At 31.5% G+C, this 20,635-nt stretch overlaps 2 protein-coding genes across 4 annotated transcripts in view; both read right to left on the bottom strand.

Annotated features, from left to right (window-relative positions):
* The window catches only part of LOC108912748 (casein kinase I), a 119,812-nt gene extending 114,050 nt beyond the window's left edge, over window positions 1-5,762 (bottom strand). The window contains exons 1-2 of one of the 3 annotated variants that reach the window (XM_018718128.2): window positions 5,360-5,762; window positions 5,146-5,256 (exon numbers count right to left, since the gene is read on the bottom strand). In XM_018718128.2, the coding sequence (XP_018573644.1) occupies window positions 5,146-5,256; window positions 5,360-5,435 (187 nt within the window). In that variant the 5' untranslated portion in view covers window positions 5,436-5,762. The remainder of the gene's footprint in view (window positions 1-5,145; window positions 5,257-5,359) is intronic. The other 2 variants (XM_018718127.2, XM_018718129.2) reach the window with 2 other exon arrangements.
* Window positions 5,763-13,318: 7,556 nt separating this feature from the next.
* LOC108912745 (lethal(2) giant larvae protein homolog 1) overlaps window positions 13,319-20,635 on the bottom strand; it is a gene marked incomplete at its 5' end in the record, with an annotated part of 36,914 nt that continues 29,597 nt past the window's right edge. The window contains one exon of the mRNA XM_018718124.1: window positions 13,319-14,309. Coding sequence (XP_018573640.1) covers window positions 14,305-14,309 — 5 coding nt within the window. The remainder of the gene's footprint in view (window positions 14,310-20,635) is intronic.

Here is a 20,635-nt window from a genome sequence, read left to right as displayed (position 1 = left end):
CAATTTATGACATAACAAATAAATTAAATGAATAAATATTTGTTTTTTTTTAATGGAGGCTTGAGAAAAAAAACAAAAAATTTAGATTGAGGCTATCTTTTTTGTGTACTTTTTTATGATTTATGTCATTATTAGTAATTTTTTTGCAATTTGTAATTATAATGAAACAGTTTATCCATTAAAATTTAAGATTATTATTACCAATTACCACCAATGAATACATTTTCGTGGAATTTTTGTGAAAATTTGGTAGTGTCTCACTTAACCTTTTTTCTACCATTATACTCAATAGCTATTCCCTCTTTTCATCACCAAAGTCGTCATATTGTCCACAATATTAGTAGTTTTTTTATAAATATCAGGCGGTGTCAGTTTTCGAGATATTGAAATAGCCTTATAAAAGAGGTATTTATCTAACCTAGTTAATTCATTTTTTTAACTAGGACTTAAGACACCCTATTACATGACATTTGAATTTATTTTCGGTTATAGGTAGATGCCTTAGTATTATATTTTTCATTGTCAAACTTGACAAAAATTGATTAGCAATTTTTTAATTTAAAATCTGACCACGCCACTGGATTCTAAACCTCCTCAGGTAGGTTAGTACTAAACGTGAATAGACAGTGAACCGTATTCGAGAAATAAATTATTTAATTTCGCTGCTACTATCCCTTTTCATTCCCTACGAAGACGTGTAAAACAGTTTGGCTATGTGGCCAAATTGCCCACAATTTTTGTAGCTTTTTGTGAAAATCTGATGGTATCACACCGTTTAACCGTTTTCGAGAAATTAATTGTTGTGATTGCTACCTCGATTCATCCCCAATGACTTGTAAAGATGATTTCACCATATACGTGACGACGACAACGTCGTATTGGTAAGTAAGAATATGAATAGTTTTTAGTAAAAATATAGTCGTGGTGTCAAATATTAACAATTATCTTTTGTAATTCATCTGTACATATCCCAAATTCATTATTGTCGATTTTCCTAAATGTTAAAAATTTTAAACAGTAGCAACGAACACGCTTCTTAGAGTTAATTAACTATGACGACCCCTCTGCTACGCCAATGGCGCTGGCACTTGGGTATATTCGGATATAGTTGCCAGATTTGGCTGCTGTTTTCACACCGTTTTTTAAAGCCATAATTATTAAGAACTCCATACTCCTAGTCATATTATTTTAGCTCATCATTGTTTCACGTACTGAAAATGCCAACGCTTAACCAGGTCATAATTTATAAAAAATAATAAAACAAATTCTTGTATTAGTCGTTCACTATAAGAGTAAGACTTCAGCACCTCTAATGGTTAAAACTGTACTAATTTCAAGTACACAAATGCACAACTTTGTATTTGTGTGCAGTGTTTTATTAAAAATGTCAGTGTTTTGATAACACTGTGTTTTAAAACTTTTAGGATGTAAATATAACAATTCTTTATCGAATAACAATATTGTATATTATTCAGACTATTCCAGTAGAGGTCGTAGGTATTGCTTTTCTCGAACAGCAAATAATAGGCAATATGTACTATAAAACATTTTTATACACATATCAATCATATTTCGTATTTATTTTGGAATAAGATTGGCCCAAAAAAGTATTCATGATATCTGCAGTTAAATTTTTCCAATTTTGAACAAGTGTGTTGGTATATTTTTTTATTTGAAAGGGAATAACACAGTGCTACTTTACACCATCTTGGTTTGGACCTATTAAGATTTTTTAATGATCAGAATGTGTAAAAAATGTTCGTGAACAAGTGTAAAATTAGTTCAGAAATATTAAACGAATTGAATTGAAATATTAAATAATTGAAATAAACGAAAATATATCAGAAATTATTTAAATTTGTATACGCATAAAATTTAAAAATGAGTAATCTTAGATTTCAAATAAAAAATTGATAATACAATTTTTCAAAAATTGGGAACTAAAAAAAAGTAACATGTTTAGGATTTGTGATTTTGAAAAAGTTATAATTTCCAAAGAGGCGTGTTGTTAGAATCCATTTAATAAATTATGTTTGAACTTCATTTGTTTTTTTTTACGTTAATAGGCTACACATATAAATTGGGACACCCTTTAGATATATATTTATTTAGAATACTGCAACATTTACATTTTCATTAATATTTGAACTAACGCTTTTGCGCTACTTATAGTAAGTAAACATTTTACAATTCTGATTGTCCACATTTTTGTGAGGCAATTAAAACAAATTGTAATATAATGTCCTTTTACGATATTAATTGCCACCCATACCAAGTAAACAAATGCATCTTGTGACTGTTACCATGTAGGTTTTATTCATTTTTATTTAATACCATAGAAAGTTATAGTAATTGTTTAAATTATAGACCGAGGTCAAATCTTTTATAATTCATATCCCCGTTTCTTTGATTGACTGGTTAGCGCATTTTAATAAAATGTATAACCATAACAGGAGTTCCAAAGCAAATGAGACAACACATTCGTTTATTCTAGGTTGTAGGTGTATAAATAGTCTTGGGAAACATATAAAACATTTATGCCAAATGGAGTTTCAAAAATAAGTGCTATCAAAGCTAATACCAGTTCAGATTTACGCGAAACTCGTAAATCCTAGACACGTATTTAGAAGTCTCCTCAGTGATGACAATATACAGAATTATAAAAATTACTGAGTAAATGGCTAATGCTACATCACAAATTAACAAAAAAAAAGTTCACAGACATGAACACATTGTACACAAAATATTCATTTTTCATGACACAATATAGGTAATCAAAATAAATAAGCCCAAAAAACAGTTGAAGATAGCCACGTAAATATTTTTTTCATTTACCGATAATGTGAACATTTTATATAATATAATTAATATAAAATGCTTCTTCTTTAATTCACTGCCTCGACCACCCAAAAATGGAGCATCTGAGAACATGTTTTTATTTTAAATGTTCTTTTGTGACATCGTATGGAAATCGCATTAATTATTTGTAACCAATATTTTTTCCTTTACATCAAAATTAAAACACTACAAATAAATTAGTATGTAAGTATGTTAAATTAGAGATTTTCAAATTACAAAAAAAGTAAATTATATTCTTCGTTCATTGAATTAAACATATAAAGAAAAATAAAAGGAAATAAGCTGGGTATATTAATTAAAACTAATACAAAAAGCAGCAAAGATAACTTTGTTATCACAAGAACAAAAAGGACAAGAAAACAAACACAAGGTTGTGCATGTCTAACAAAACGAAAATTAACGTCTTTACGAAAATTTGATGATTTTGGAGATTTTTATGAAGCAAGGTTTAGATATTTATTTCATTTTGCAGAAAAGGGAAAATATCAAAATAATTAGGAGATTTAGAAATGCCATAAATTCAGTCAATACATATAACAAAAGTTGTTTATGAAATGAAATCAAAATTATTTAATTCAAAACTTGTTTAAGAAATAAAATTAAGGTATTTTTAAGATAACCCAATTGGATAGTTTATAGACTACTTTTTTAAACTCAAAATTATATCCTCTTGGCCCAAATTTACAATCTGCTTAAAATTAAAGAATTGACGCAAAATATTATAATCACACACATATAAAATTATTTAATTTTCCGTTTTACAATGTGAATAATCTTGTAATAATTGAAGAAATTATTAAATTAAGTTCATAATGTGCGCGCGCAGGTTTCTACCATATACCGTTAGATACTGACTACACCACTAATAATGACGTCATTGAGCGATGATGATACATCAGATATGAGGCTTTATAATAATATACAAGGTCTATACATGCCTTTGTATTTTCATGGTCAATGAGAAAAATATTTTGTACAGTAATATAAGACAAAAATACACATAAACTTACTTTATCATTACCTCCATTGACCCTGATTGTTGTGCTTGGTACATTTGTATGAAAGGTCATGGGATGGGTAAATTTATGCAATTTGAAGAGACTATAATTTTAAGCAATATCAATTATGGTGAAGTTTAAGTCATCTATCTACGTAAAATGATATATAAGCAAATGAATTTAAATTGTGTTACTAAGAACTCACATTAATTCTTCATAAAAAACTTATCATTTGTTTATCAATATAATGGACTGGGTTACAAAACTTGTCCCAATTATTTACCATCTTGCTATAACTACTTTCACAATAATAGAACTAATTCTCTTGTAATAATTACAAAGGAATGAATAATGAATCATAAAATCATTAAAAGTGCCTTTATTTTTCTATATGGCTACCTGGAAAACTATTATAAATGAAAGATAAAAAACTGTGAACTGTGAAGAATAAAAGGCTTTTCTATATTTTGTACTTGAAATAAAATGCATATACCATATAAATTCAAAACTATGGATTGTGTATATCTCAAGAAACTATTCAAAGATGTCAAAATTTTACAAAACTTCTGTCTTCTGGAAAAAGCACAATTTTTTTATCTAGATGGATCCTGCTTTGAAATGGAAAATAACAAAAATCACTGTAAACACGAGCCATTCAGAAAAAAATTAGAAATTTCCATAATATATATCAGTGGGCAATCAACAGAAATTTATAATCAATTATGTAGGTACTTTCAGTTGTACTATTTAATAATTACTTATTTATTGTACATTGTACTGGAACAATTATTTTTGTATATTGTAACACATAGACACGAGTCTGAGCGAAAGCTTAATGAAAAATTATTTTATTTAAAAACATATTTTTACTAAATGTTTACATTTTTTATCTAAATATACTTATTTAAGTATATTTTCCCGATACAGAATCTAAGGTTATTCAGTTAATAAAACATGTGACTCGGACAATGAAGTTTGTAACAAAATAAGCTTGTAAGGTGAAATTGAAAATATTTATTTTGGTTCTATAAACGAATTTGATAACCTCTCATTAGTCTCATTTGATGTACGGACAATAATTATGAAAATTGCAGTGACACTTTAAAATGAAATGAAAATGAGTGACATTGGGCACCTGTTACCTTGTCTTTATGTTTCGAAATGTGTAACACACATCTTTTTTCAGCCTTAATAAGGTAATTGCAAAACCAATTCCCGACGTATAATTATTATAACTACGATATTGTGGCAGAACTAGTGGTCACAAAATAAAAAAAATAGCACTTACCTCCGCCCTGCATCATTTTGTAAAATTTTGATTCTATGTGTAACTGAGGATGTCTCGTTTTTATACATTCTAATTTGATTGCTACTTCCTCTCCAGTTGAAATATTTGTCCCTAAAACGAAGAAAAACACGAATGCGATTAAACTTTTAGGTATATTGCCCTGTGATCCTTTTGTTTACAAGTAGAAATGTGGTAATAAAGACGGCAAACTTACCTAAATAAATGTCTCCAAAAGAACCTGAACCTATTTTACGGCCTAGCCTATATTTATTACCCACTCGTAACTCCATTGCTCTTGAAAAAATATAATTTTACACAACAAAAGACATGTAATGTAGTCGTCTTTAGGCGGCCATGTTACATTAGCCAACTATCATAGGAAATTTGACGTAATCTAGCGGGTTTAGTTGCACTTTTTCACATACACTATAAAGTTAACGTGCGATTAAAACTAAAAACAATATTCTTTAGAATTTTGAAAATATCACAGATATGTCATTCACTAAAAACAACTACGTCGATCCCGATGATTTTCCCTTTCATAGTGCTTAAGATGACACACTACAGGCAACTGAGAAATAGATAAGATATATCTAGTTTTCATAAACGAACCTATTGCGTACATACGTTTTGATGTCTTTCTCTATTCCTAGTATTGGGGAACCATAGAATCAAGCGAATCTAGTCACACACCGCTAGTCTGTGATAATCTCGCCCGTTTTACTCTGCAGGGAAATTAAGGAACTAAGAACCTAAACAACCAATCAGAATTTAGATTTCCATGCAATTTTCTACACAGGCTTCAAATTCTTAGCAACCAAATAGATTTTTTTAATAACATGTGTTGATAGATATGCAGATATTTAATTGAAAAATGTATTTAACCGATATAATTTTGTTGAATTCACACTTAAAAATGTAATATGAATCACATTTTTAAACAGCGCAATATAGGCAATACCGCAAATACTAGAAATGAACAGGAAGCACTTTTTAAATTTTATTCCAGTGGCGTAGGTTACTATACAAAAATAATATAAATTATAAAGTTTTAAATGGACTCAAAAGATCATTCAAATATTTTACCGCTTAAAAACAAATTGTCTTTTTTTTTCTTACCTAATTTTGTTTTTATCCTCAAATGAATCTCAGTATTACTTCTTAGCTATCAAATTTTGCTTTATTCATAATTAATGATGGGTAGAAGTATATCAATATTGTTAATTATAGTTTTATAAATCACTAGTTCGTGTTAAGTGATTGTTTTAAAATAAGACATTTATACTTGTATAAAACATATACAGGATGTTCTGGAAACAGTTGAATCAGTGTTCCACTTTATAGGTGTTTTATACAAAATTTTCATTGAACATTTCTTCAACTTTCTTAAATTGCAGAATTATTTTATTACAGCTATTAATGAGACGCTAATACACTTTTTCGTGTTTTGTAATAGGCTGAAATAAATTATGCCGCTTGTTTTTTTTTCTTCAATTTTTTTTTAATACTTAAGAACATAAAAATAAAAATTTATATCTTAACACTTGGAATCTTTTTCAGGTTTTGAGGAAAAATGCATTATTTTAATAGTAAGACATTATTATTCTGCTTCTTTAATTAGAATAGATAAATCGAGGTAATTTTTTTTTTCTCGGGTTAATTATGGTTAACAATATAAGTGATCACAGGCTTTTGTGATAACAAAAACTGTAATGTTGCGAAATAAAAAATTCAATTAGAGGCAACTGAACCTCATATCTTGACATATATTTGTTTTTATCATCAACTGATATTACAATCAGGTGTTTTTATTTTTCACAGAAATCATTCCTTAAAAAAAAAAGTATGGGCTTCATTATCAAAATATGACTGTCAGCAATTGAAGAATGTTAGAATAAAGCTTTACGATTCAAATAAGGCATTAAGGTAATATTTCTTTCTCAAACATTAAGAAACACAAAAAATTTACATAATACATAAAGCTGTTCTTTAAGGAAACAACTATCCTGAGAACTAGTTTCCCGACCAGCCTTGAATTATACTGGCATTATCGAGTAAACCGCTGATATCATTCATCAGCAGAACCACCAGATCTATACCAGTCTCGAACTTACATTGGTTCTCTTTACAGGTGAAGTAACTGATGAATGGTCTAGTTATTTTTAATGTTTATTTTCAGACATGGCGTGACTATAGGTGAAGATGAGATATAACATCTCAACAGTTTAGTAGATATTGCAGGTGTAATTCCATGTTGGTTGAGAATGTAGTCCGCAAATTAGTTGTTTCCTCATCATTAAAAAATAGATAGCCCAGAGTAATACGTACTGTACTTGTTTTCATAATACCTTTGTAATAACAAGTCGCTCTCTGCCAGTTTTGTTGTGTTGAGAGCATAGGCGTAGTAATAGTGACCAATTTAAAATTAAATAGGTAACACACTCTGTATATCGTCCCTATTATCACGTAGAGGTGTATGTGCATATTATAAAATTAAAATATCCTACAATAACATTGCAATGTTGCATGGTGACTTATAGTTCAGAAAACACTAACAATAAATTTATTCTTCTGTATGTAGCAAGGATCTAAGGAATTCCTGATATTCTGGTATTTTTACAACTGGAGGTCTCTCCCTGACACAGTGAAACTAAATCCATTTTTTGGATTATACGCCTCTACGTGATAAGAGGGATGATATATCTTACCCACAGATAAAGTTGTTTAAATTTATTTTTTGCACGATCAAACTTTTTTTGTTTATCTACCATGTTTGTTTCTAGGACAGTAGGATGCACTTACTGGTTGCAAAGGCTAACAAAACGGTAAGTAATTTCCTTATCGTTATAGAATGGTAAGTACATAATTATTAAAAGACATTTTTAACATTGCATTGATTTGGAATGGGTTTTCTAGAATTCAGTTTAAAATTTAATTGATTTAAAAGAAAGATGTACTTTAAATCTATTTATTGATATTGAAATTAAATGTGCAGCTTGTATAATTATTACTTATAGAAATTGGAACCGTGGGCCGTGACAATAGTAAACATCAATAGAATTAAAAAAAAAACTGCTTATTCAAAAACGTAATTTTTGACATTACACAAAAAAGTAAATATGTATGTGTAACTTCGTTTTCATTTATTGCGATTGTGCAAAAAATAGTGTAAGCATCACGAACATTAAGGGCTATACCGTTTTCAGATAAAATTGTCTTCAAAAAGTAAATTACCCTTACCGTTCTTAATACTTATTATACTATTTTCCTTTTCTTTAAAAATAAAGACATCTTAATTTTAATACTATATCTATAGGTACCAATATTCTTTTTCGAATTGCAGCCCTTTTGGGAAAAAACGAGAATTTTATTTCTACCTCCACCTAACTGAGGCTGTAACTTTTTAAGGCAGGTTGGAATAAAGAAAATCTGGATGACACACACCCATAAAATTTATTAAAGGGGAACATCTGAGTGAACAGCGAAAAAATAGGTAAATTTTAGGAATTTTTGTTTGAAAAAAATATCTGTACAATTTTATCTAAATTTGTTTTATTCAAAATTATACATATTGAGGTATGCTGACAAATTTCTTTATAAAAATATATACAGGGTGATTCAGAACTTATCCAAAAAAAAAAAAAATTCTGGATGTACAGGGCTCTTACAAATACAATTTTGTAAAGAAAAAATCAAAAAGTGCAGTTCGAAAATGATTTAAAAATACACTTCTGCACGGCACTGGAAACTGGTCCACTGTAAAACCTGACCTGGCACAATGCAACCGTCAAAGCGGGAGTGATAAAAACGAACAAAAACTTGAAAGAATTTCGCAAGGAAAAGAATAAATAGAATTTTATAGCACCTATTTTATATCAGCAAATTCAACTGATTTTGCCGCTATTGTTATTATTAATTAATAAAATTCATTTGTGGTTTTAAATAATAAAATAATTTGACATACCTGATATTACAATAACTGTTCAAAATATTGTCCACCGACGTGTAAACACATTTGGGTCCGCTTTCTCAGTTTCTACGAACCAACACTAATTATGTCTTGTTTCACCATAACACAAATACTTCACTACAATGCTCACTTGCTTCACCATAAACTAAAACAATATCCGTCAACTCCGAGTTGCTATACACGCAAGCTATTTTTGACACTAACTACTAAAAAAACTATTATAAACATCGGATTTCAGTATTCGTAGTCGCTGAGGCCACGTGGCTCTCCGGGCGTATTACGAATGACACTAGAGACTACAGTTGTCCAGCTATGTAATGGTTGAAAGCACTACAACTAAAATAATTTTTTTCTCGGAAACTATAAGGATTTTACAATATTTTTTTTTACAATATTGACTCCATTTCTCATGCCGCATCTAATTTTTTTGGATAAGTTGTGAATCACCCTGTAGACTGGGAGCGTTGCTGTCATGGCCAGCATAAAAAATGTCTCTTACTTACTCCTACGGTTCCTAAGATTATATGCAGTCGGTTGATTTGAAAAACAATTTCAGAAAGATTCTCAAATTGTAGTGTATTCACAAAATGGCGGCCAATTGATCTTTACATTAATTTTTCAACTTTAATTTCTGACCATTTTTGATTGATAAAAAAAATCCTAGGCTCCAAAGTAGAAGACAAAATATAAAACACACGACAGAAATGAGATAACCCCTAATCCAAAGGCTGTGCGGAGGGGGGCTACACTTGAAAAAACGCGGACAAACACCCATTATCCATCGACATTGCCAGTGCCAAGGCCAGGGATTGAACCTGGACCAGAATAGGAAGTCTGGCCAAGAAATGCATGTTCAACCGACTACGCTACCGTGGTGATTAAATGTTGTAGTGATGTTTGAAAATATTGTCAAATTTCGGAAGCAATCGGTCAAGCCATTTCCAAATATTTTGAGAACCGTCTGAATAGTATGTCTCGAGATAATCACGTTTGAAGTGTGGCAATGAATTGACGTGCTAGGGAACTTGGTCGTTCGTCAGCTTCTTGGTAAATTGCCAACAACTTTTACAGTTCTTGGAATATCAAAATAACATTTACACACGATATTCCTCATATATCAGACTTAGGAGACTTTTTTTTTACCGTTAATCCGCGACTCCTGGACCATAGAGTAGGCTCTCCGCAGCACTTGCAGCGATCCATCACTGCTTTCGCTGAATCCTCCCTTCACGAGTCTCACTACGAGTTTTGACTTTAGCAGTACGTACACATTCCGCATCTTCAATGCAGATCAGCGTTTCTTCGTATCTTGATGCCTAATGCATTTCGGTAAATTGCACATAACTTTCTCAATTATTGCAATTTACACAATATTTTCAAGTTACAAACTTCGAGATGAACAAAAAAAAAATAGAAAAAAACACTTTTTTCTTCTCGGATGATCCCCATTACCAAGTTCTACTTTTTCTTAATCTTTTCTGGGACATTCTGTCCCAGAAAAGGATGAAAGGAAGAGAACAAAATTTTTTTCTTTAATTTCTTTTTTATAATTAGCGACAGACAATCGATTATTTTTTTTTTTGATAAATATAACACCGTTTGTGCGCATAGGTATATGATATTTTACCAATCGCCAACAAAATAGTCAGTCGCCAACTGTCTGTCTGTGTGGAATTAATGGAATGAGGTGTAAAAGCAAAATATTAAGAAAAATTCATGGAATCGAGTTTACATTTACTAAAGTATGTACATTTGCCAATGTCTCAAAATATTATATTATTCAGTCACCTAAAAAACAATAAAAAAAGAATCGGCCTTCTTAAGTGTGCACCCACTTAAGTGGAACTACTAATTAAAATGACAGCTTCTACAAGTTTTTTTTCTACAAGGTGAGTCATTAATAATGGTACACAGCTTAATCGCAAATTGTTAACGTAAAATCAATTGTTGTTCCTTTCCGTTCTACAGGAGGTTAAAGTTGAAAAAACATTTTCTATTTTTATCTATATTCTAAGTACGTATGGACAGATTTTTTTGGAAATTTGTAGTTTTTCGTTTTTTGGGGAGGCAAATACAAATATGCAAACAGTGTTGGGGTCACGTCTAGATGACACTAGTTATACTGTCCTCTAGTGATGAGCTTAACGGCGATTTTCAAGTCACTACGACTTTTAACGGTGACCTAAGTCGCTGCTTAATATTGGCAGTACTTCGGCAGTTGGAGCCGAGATCGTTTGCATTTGTTCTGATGTGGCGGGGCAGCGTAAAAATACTAGTCAGTCAGTGTCACTGGTCACTGTTTCAGTAACTGAGTCTCATTTCGCTACCACCACTAGAAATGTTATTAATTATTTCGAGTATTTGGAGTGAGTCAGAGGTCATAACAATAAAGAAAAATAATGACAAACCAACATATTATAGTTAAATCAAAGGCAGCCGCCGTGGAATTTTATACTTAGGGTATTTTAGATAGAAGCTTTTTAATTTGATAAATGTTTTTTCAGAAATATAAAATACATATAATGTGGGCATTGTGTGCGTTATTTTGCGAAAATGATATATTCATTAATTGTAAGTGTTAAATAAATTAATAAATCAATTTTATAGGTCAAACGTCAGCTAGGTACGGCATTTTATAATAAAATAATATTTATTATACTTAAATTAACTCGAACCAAAAACTCAAACTACTTAAAATAACGCAAAACGGCAAGAGCACGACGCATAGCACGCGATTACGACCAGCGACCAGCGTAAAAATAAATATTAAAATTAAATATTTTATCACCATCATACACCATATCACCAGCACGGCAGGCGACTGGCAAGTACACAGTGCGAGTCGAGTCGGGCATCGTCGGTGACGGCAACACGGCTGACGACCAGCGACCAGTCGCTGTTTTGCCAGCAGTATGAAAATATCGCCCATCACTAGCGACCAGATATTCCGCCACGACCAAATAGCCACAATACAGGCAGCGACCTAGTAAGTCGCAGCGACTTGTCACCGGTAGTAAAATATCGTCCATCACTACTGTCCTCAATGTAAAAATCCGTCAAATTTTTTGTATTTTACAATTTTGAATTTTTTAACTACAAATTATTGAACTACGTTCAATTCTAAATAAAAAAAGGTATACTAGTTACAAATCGATAAACTAAACGATTTTCGAGATATATACGTTTTAAGTTTTTGAGATTTGGAATTAAATTAGAAAATTAGCAGGTCTTAAAATACCAAGTCTGAATTAAAAATTAAGGCAAACATTATAGCAATCTAAAATTTTATTATGCATCTTAACAAATTATTAACCACCCGCGACCTCAATGCACTTTCTCAGCCTTTTATTTAAATTTTGTCTGACGTTTAATAAAGTTCTGTGTTTTTTGATAATATGAACTGATTCTTGAATATTTGTCCAGTTGTTTATGGCCATTAATAATGTTTTTATAAACTAACTATCTCCAAAAGTAAAAATCCAGCAGAATTAAAACAGCGCTACGTGCAGGCCAAGGCACTTCGCTACCTCGACCAATCCAACGGTAGGGAAATTTCTATTGACATTCTCTTCTCTAAAAAATAACGACAAGGAAAAAACTACTTTCTAATCAAATTGAGTAGAATTGGCAGAAACAATATGGTATTGTAGTGACAGCTGTCAATTTATTATGTCAATGCCTACTACTTTGGAAAAAATAATTTTCTAATTTAATTCCCGTCGAATCTCGGAAACTTAAAACGTCTGTATCTCGAAAACAGTCGAGTTTATCGATTTGTAACAAGTATACCTTTTTTATTTAGAATTGAATCAATTCAATAATTTCTAGTTAAAAAAATTCAAAATTGTAAAATATAAAAAGTTAGACATATTGTTACATTGACAGGACAGTACAACTAGTGCCCCCTAGACGTGACCCCAACCACCTCAAAAAACGTAAAACTACAAATTTTGAAAACAATCGGTCCATACATACATAAAATAAAGTAAAAAATCAAAAATATTTTTTCAAATTTAACACCCTGTAGAACGAAAAGGAGCAACAATTGATTAAAGCATATTTGGCTCAATCGCTACATTTTGAGGTTAACAATCTGCCATTGAGTTGTGTACCATTATTAATGACTCACCTTGTATATTTAAGGAGCGCGACTTCATTCCAAAGGATAATCGGGACAAGTGTAGGGAAAAATAAACAGTACAATTGATTTTTATTCACTTTAGTGATGTTCTGTCATGTGAAATCATAAATATAAACTTTAATAAAATGTGAATAAAATACGAATATAAAATATCTAACGAAATGTTAAGGCCATATTACAAGTTCTTATTGTTTGTTATTAAAAACTTAGAACTCCACTCACACATTCGCTCACAAACCTCCACCACGTTTTGTATAAAAAAGCTGCTATTAAAATTACCTTTGACCACAGTTAAGACATAGGTGTGTTATATTTATAAATTTTCAACAAACTATAAACACTCAACTTCAAATGCGCAACTCTTAGATAACGGTATATTTTAGACTAACTGTGGAAAAGTTTATATTTAATAAAATCTACTACACTAGGGTCCCAAAGGTCTCAAGAATTTTTTTTTTTAATAAGTTAAAATAAACTGTATAAACAGCGAAGCTTTAGCTTGGATGAGGATATAAAAAGCTATACCAAATATTTCTTCAGAAAGTCTTCCGCATATTAAAGTTCTCAGATTTAAAATAATAATAATAATAATACAATAAATTTGATCTGGATATTGCCGAGAACTCTAATACCATAAGTTTTTAATAATAAAAACATTAACAATATGATGATATATAAAAAATTTATTAATAATAAACTATTAATTAAAACCTGAACAGCATTTCGTTTTAACACTTCCGCAGCAGGAAATTTTGAAATGAAAATGGTCCCGATTTTCCTTATACCTTAATAAGTACGCTAACAATACTTTCACAAATGAACAAAACGAAAATAATTAAAAACTTTAAAACACATCTAAAAGGATTTGTCCTATAAGCTAAACAATTATATGAAAATAAAACTTAACATGTTAATGCGAAATACTGATCATGTTGATATGGCAAATTATTGACAGTTTTTCATGCCCCCCCAGTCAAAATGGGTCTAGGAATCCTCTTCAGCCAATGCTAAGGGTGCTCGAAGCAATATATCACTCACTTGTATCTCCTTAATCTAGAAAAAGGCAATTTAATTTGTAAAAGGATCGTTGACTGAATTAAAAAAAAATTACTGAAACACTGAATTTAGTAGATAATATACTAAAAATTCACCACTCAAACGATAGAAATATGTCTTCAAGAATGTAAAAATTTCAAAATAATCATTAGTTTTGTTATCATTTTTAATGTTTTATCAACATTATTTTATATTTTGCAATATATTATTTCATAATCCTTCATACTGTTAAGGAAGTAGTATTTAAAACACAATTATTTGGTACACTTAATACAGAAAATAAAAAAACTAGAAACTTCAGCTTCCAACATCAAAAATCCAAACGACTTTAATTTTGTGATTTCATTTACATTCAGTATTTCAGTCAGTTAAATTTTGTCTGCATGTGTCTAAAATATATAATTTTTATAGACGAATAATTATTTTTGGACTTGTTGCCATGTCATCGGTTTAGACCAGACGTATTTTCCTAAGGACGTACAGGGCAATTGTCTGGGGCCGCCAAAGGGCCGTTTCTTTGGGTTTTTTGCTGACAATTTAGATATGTCCCTAGTTTAGACTACTTGACATTTCAAACGGACAGTTTCAGAGATTCTGACAGAGAGAGCAATATGACGTTCAAAATACCAATTAATCTAAACCATTAATATGGCAGCTAGATTGGAAATAGTTAGCTAGCTTTTCTATATAAAAATGTTGCAAGAAATATATTGAAGTTTATATTTTAGACACATCTGTATCCATGTGTGTTAGGATAGTTATTTTTTCTTACTTTATTTAGGAAAAAATATACAATAAAAAAATATTCTGACATTTGCATAATATACAGAGCTAAACATAACATTTGAATTTGGGGTATCAAAATAAGAAAAAAGTTCTATGAAGAAAATGTTCAGAAATGGTTAGTTTTTGAAATATGCGTGTTAAGGTGAGACCGCACTAGGCGGAATTGCACTGCAGCGGAGTGACGTGACACAACAAAATATTTTAAGGGGTGTCGCATTTGAACTGCTGCGGCGCGACATTATGCATCAGTTTTGTTCAACCAGGTGACTTTTGAGCAAGATGGTTGACATTGACGAGGACGTTATAATAGTATCTTTGCTGTGTGAGGAAGAAGAAAGGTTGCAGGAAGCAAGAAAAAAGCGAAAAATGTGGCTGCATGATATTTCTACTTCACGGTATGTTGAAGGAGAATATCATACACTTTTGCCAAGGCTTAAAAGGGCTCCGAAAAGATTTCATACTTACTTTAGAATGTCTCAACATGAATGATGAACAGTGTCGCGCCGCTTACCATATCGCACTAATGGCAGTGGAACTACGAGGCACGTCACGGCGCGACAGAGTTGGTGAAAAAGTCAACTTTGTAGTTCAGTGCCGTGTTGCGCAGCGTAGTGCGGGATATGTCATACAAATTCAATTAAATAATATTCACGTCACGTTGCTCCGCTACAGTGCAGTTCCGCCTAGTGCGGTCTTACCTTTACTATGATAAATTTTTGAAATGAGTACTTTTTCAGTGATTAGTAGTGGTAACGCAAATTTAATAAAATAACTATAAATTGGTCCATTATTTAAATAAAACTGTATTTGCCATAAAAATACCACTAAAAGAATGACTGAATTTCTAAAATACCCCTTGGTGCCAAATCAATGGGGCTCTCATCATGGCACCTCCATCACTGACGATAGGAGTTCATTTTAATTTTTTACCTTTAATTTGGTAAATAACTCAGGCAGACAAAATTTCAAAAAGGAAAAACGCAGAAAGCAGACAGTACGTCCCAGAAAGTTTTTGATGCGCTGAATCCGAATCTGGCCTCAGAATTAACCCATCACCCTAGGTTTCCGAGAAATTGTAATCAAAATGTGTAAAAAAACAATTTTTTACTATATTCAAGGTTATATGACATTGCGAATAAATTTTTTTTCTAAAAATCGATTACACCACTGAAAAGTAGAATTTCTACCCTTCAAATCAGAAGATTTGAAAAACTATTCATTTTATAAATATTCATATCGTTAATCGAAAATTACTACTATTTGGACCTTTAGGTTAACCTGCCGTTGGAATGATAATATGGGGTTACGGGGTGCTTCGGGTATAAATTTTGAGTTTGATTTGTCGTTGGTTTTGAAGATGCTGGTTACGACGAACTTAGGTCAACCTTCTGAAACTTCAGCGCCTGCCGGTTATAGTGTACAATAGTTTATAACCTTAGTATAGCCGAAATTCATGCACTTTGACCTTTTAATAATAATAATAATAATAATAATAATATCTCTACTCCTCATTCTAATTACGAGAATTAGCCCAGAAGTCGAAGACTTGTGCGGGAGAGGAGGCGGCATATTATTATTACGCAGGCCGCATTTGCGCCCAGGAACGACTTATGTTGGTAAGCCCTAACCACCATTCAGTGCAGGAATGAGGGAAACCTGGAAAACCTCATTAATTAGGGGGGTGGTCAAATGCCAACCGGTGTCAATCTCTCACATTGACCCAAGCCAACATTCTTCCACCCTACCATACCTGCACAGAGGGCGCCAATCCTCCGTACAAGTATAGATAATCTACGGTCACCGGCCGCGGGATTCGAAACCCGGGCAGTTAGACACATCGATTTAAGTACTGACGCCTTAAACCGTGCGGCTATCGACCGATATTTTAGGTTAGGAAATCTCAAAACCATAAGGTCATTGGAAAATATTGAGGTTAGATTCGAATTCAACGACCCAAAAAACATGAAAATACAATGTCTGCTTCCTAAAAATTTAATTTGGCCATGGTGTAAGTAAGAAGTAGCTGAAGTAGTAATTTTCAATTAACGATATCTTGGCGCAAATTGAATATTTTTTCAAATCGAAAGAAAGATTTTGAAGGGTAAAGATTCTACTTTTCATTGGTGTAATTGATTTTAAAAAAAAAAATTTATTCGCAATGTCAGATAACTGAAAAAAACGTGTTTTTTACACATTTAGGTTAGAATATCTCGGAAACCTATGATGATGGGTCAATTCAGAGGCCAGATTCGGATTCGGCACATCATAATCTTCGGGGACATATTGTCTGCTTTCTGCGTTTTTTTTCCTTGTTGGCCTGTATAATTGACACAAATTTCCTTAATCTACGTCACATTTCCAGGCATATTTTAGAAAATAATTTTTTTCTGTAATTTCAGCTCTATATCTCAAAACCAAAACATTTCTGAACATTTTCTTCCTAGAATTTTTTTATCAACGTTTTAGGGAAAATGTATATCTAATACTTGCAAATTGGAAAACTATGCAGACACAGTCACAGCCTTTTTAAAATATTTTGACATCCAGAATATTTTTTTAACAACAAATTACCCTTTTATCCCATTCTAATATATACAATAGAATAGAAAATAAGACCTTCCAATTTTTATGTATCTCAAAGCAACTAATATAGAGAACGTATTAGGCGAGATAGAAACCAAGTAAAGTAATCCTCTATTTTCTATTTTACTACTTATTTATTTCATCGGTACATTTTCTTTTAATAACTTTTTGTATATCTAAAACTGAAGTTTTTCCATTTAATATTGTGACAAAAAATGTATAAATTTTTACTTTTATTTTATTTTTAGAAAATGTTGATTTTTTTTTTAGTGTAAATGCAGTCATATATTTAAATTTTGTTATAAAACAGACATATGCTAAATCTATACAGAATAAAAAAGTTCTATTGAGTTTTAGCAAGATAGAAAATATGGATCACAACTGGTTCCCAAATCACCTAAGCTAAAACCTTCTACACTACCACCTATATAGAAAATTTGTAGTGGTTAGATATTTAATAATTCGACAAATAGTACACAATATCAATAATGTTAATTTATAGTGTTACAACATAAAGCATTAGTTATAAAGACATCATAGAACAAATATCTCTAACCTCTAATTTTGTTCCAGATCCGTCCGTCAGATTCTCTATAACTACAAAGCGATAACAAAAAAAAACACATTTAAAGCAGGTACACTTATAATACAACATTCAGAGCAATATTTTTCTTGACCAAAACAAATACAAGCATACCCACCTAATCGGTCTAACTGGTGAACGTTCACATACAGGATGTAACTAAAATGCTTGACCAAACTTGAATGATGTATACATTACAAATTAACGAAAAGCCTATATAAAACATGTGTCTGAAACTGATTTATTTTCGAGTTACAGGGGGGCGTTAAAACTAAAAATAAAACTTGTTTCTTTGATATTATAAAAAAATGTTATCGTCCATAACATTTGGCAAATACTAAGTAATTTTCGTGTCCAACTGTTTTCCTTCTGAGACATTTGAAAAAGGCTTACTGTTATGATAGATAAGGGTTTTACAAAAATGTACTCTTGCTACATGTTACACCGTTATCGAGAAAAACAGCAAAATGTCATACCCTGTTTGGTTAATTATTACTAAAGGTATAATGATATCAGAATATAAGAAGTCAATCTTTTTCATTCTGTTTAATTATTTAAATACCCTGTATTAAATAATGAAACATTTTAGGACATATTTTTTAAGGATTTTTTTTTGTTAATTTTTTATGTAGAATCAATTATTCAAGTTTAGCCAAGCATTTTACAATTTTACAACCTTTTAAATAATGTTTTGAAGATACCATGTTTATTTAAACAATTATTTTATTCATTTAGCAGAAAAATAGAAAAGAATACATTTTTTTAACGAATGCATTAAGCGAAGTATACAGGGTGTTCAAAAAGTAGGAACCACCCTCTATCTCAGGAAATACTGCTCAAACAAAAAAATGATTAGGAGAAAAGTTGCAGGGTTTTGAGTGAGCAGTCCAACGGTGACCTTGACCATGACCTTCAAGGGCATTTAGAGGTCAACCTGAAAATTTTTAACGGAGCCGTATATTTTTGACCCCGGAAATGGTCACAGTATTTCCAACAGCCTGTCTACGAAGGTTCTCATCAGTGGAAAAATTACCGAGATGTTAGGGTTAAAAGTGAGTAATCAAACGGTGACCTTGAATGTAACTTGCAGGTCGTTTACAGGTCAATTTGAAAACTTTTTTAATCAAATTTTTAGTCCAATATATGAGATCCGTTCCGGGGTCAAAAATATACGTTTCCATTTCAAATTTTCAGGTTGATCTCTAAATGACCTTGAAGGTCATGGTCACATTCAAATGTAAAATTTTTCGCTCTTACCATTTCCGGGATCAAAAGTATACGGTTCTATTTAAAATTTTCAACTTGACCTCTAAATGACCTTCAAGGTCAAGGTCACCGTTCGATTGCTCACTCAAAACCCTGCAACTTTTGTCTTAATTATTTTTTTGTTTGAGCAGTATTTTCTGAGATAGAGGGGGGATTCCAAACTTTTTGAACACGCTGTATATGAGACACCATAGTGTCGACATTTGTGTCTAAATTGTTTACTTGTGCAGGTAAATTTTTGCTCCAGAAGAGATGTCTACAGCAAACTAGAGCAGTTCCATATACTTGAGGCGCTAGACTTCGTTTTGTTTACATGTACATGTGACATTTGAAAAGTGAAGTAGTGTTCCGATAATTGATTAATTTCACTATTCAGTCCCTGTATTATCCTTATATCGCTCAGGGACACATTTAATACAAGTCTAATGTGAAACGTCAATTAATAGCAGCTGTACTTGTTACAAAAAAGATTAATAACAGAAAATATAGATCTACCAACAAAAAATGAAGCAAGGTTGTTCAGTATTTTCAGTTCAGTTTTAAGAGGTAAAATGTTATGATCCGCAATACTACAAAATATTTTTTTTTTCCATATGGCTGCTGCTGATTTCAAAGTTCTTCTAGAAAAGGTTACACCATACATAGAGAAGCAAGATATTGTAATACATTATTATTAATTTATGTTGATGCAAATTATGCAGTTTGCGATTTATTTTTGCAGATGAAACAAGAAAATGGCTAGCCGAGTCCCTAGATTGCGTTGCATAATTGGATTTATTAATAACTATGTAATAAACAACTAGTAAATACGAGGGGGGACCCAAAAATAACTGGAATCGTAATGCTGCGCTTCGTGTACCAGGTTGCGACAACAGAGGGCAGTTGTAGGATCTCTCCCGAGTCATTCCGCCAAGCGGCGTCACCCGACAGCAACTAGTGTGGTTTCTCTGGCAGTTCTGTGTGTATGTGTGCAGTGCAGACGTAACACGAAAAAATGGCTGATTCTTACGAACAATGTGCAGCTGTAAAGTTGTGTTTTACTCGGCAAAAACGCAGCGGAAACTGTTGTGATAATGCAAACAGCTTATAAAGAACATGCTCTTTG

The sequence above is a fragment of the Anoplophora glabripennis genome, unplaced genomic scaffold (genome assembly GCF_000390285.2).
Source record: "Anoplophora glabripennis isolate ALB-LARVAE unplaced genomic scaffold, Agla_2.0 scaffold448, whole genome shotgun sequence".
NCBI classification, from domain to species: Eukaryota; Metazoa; Arthropoda; class Insecta; order Coleoptera; family Cerambycidae; genus Anoplophora; species Anoplophora glabripennis.
This window is presented reverse-complemented; position numbering and strand designations above follow the sequence as displayed.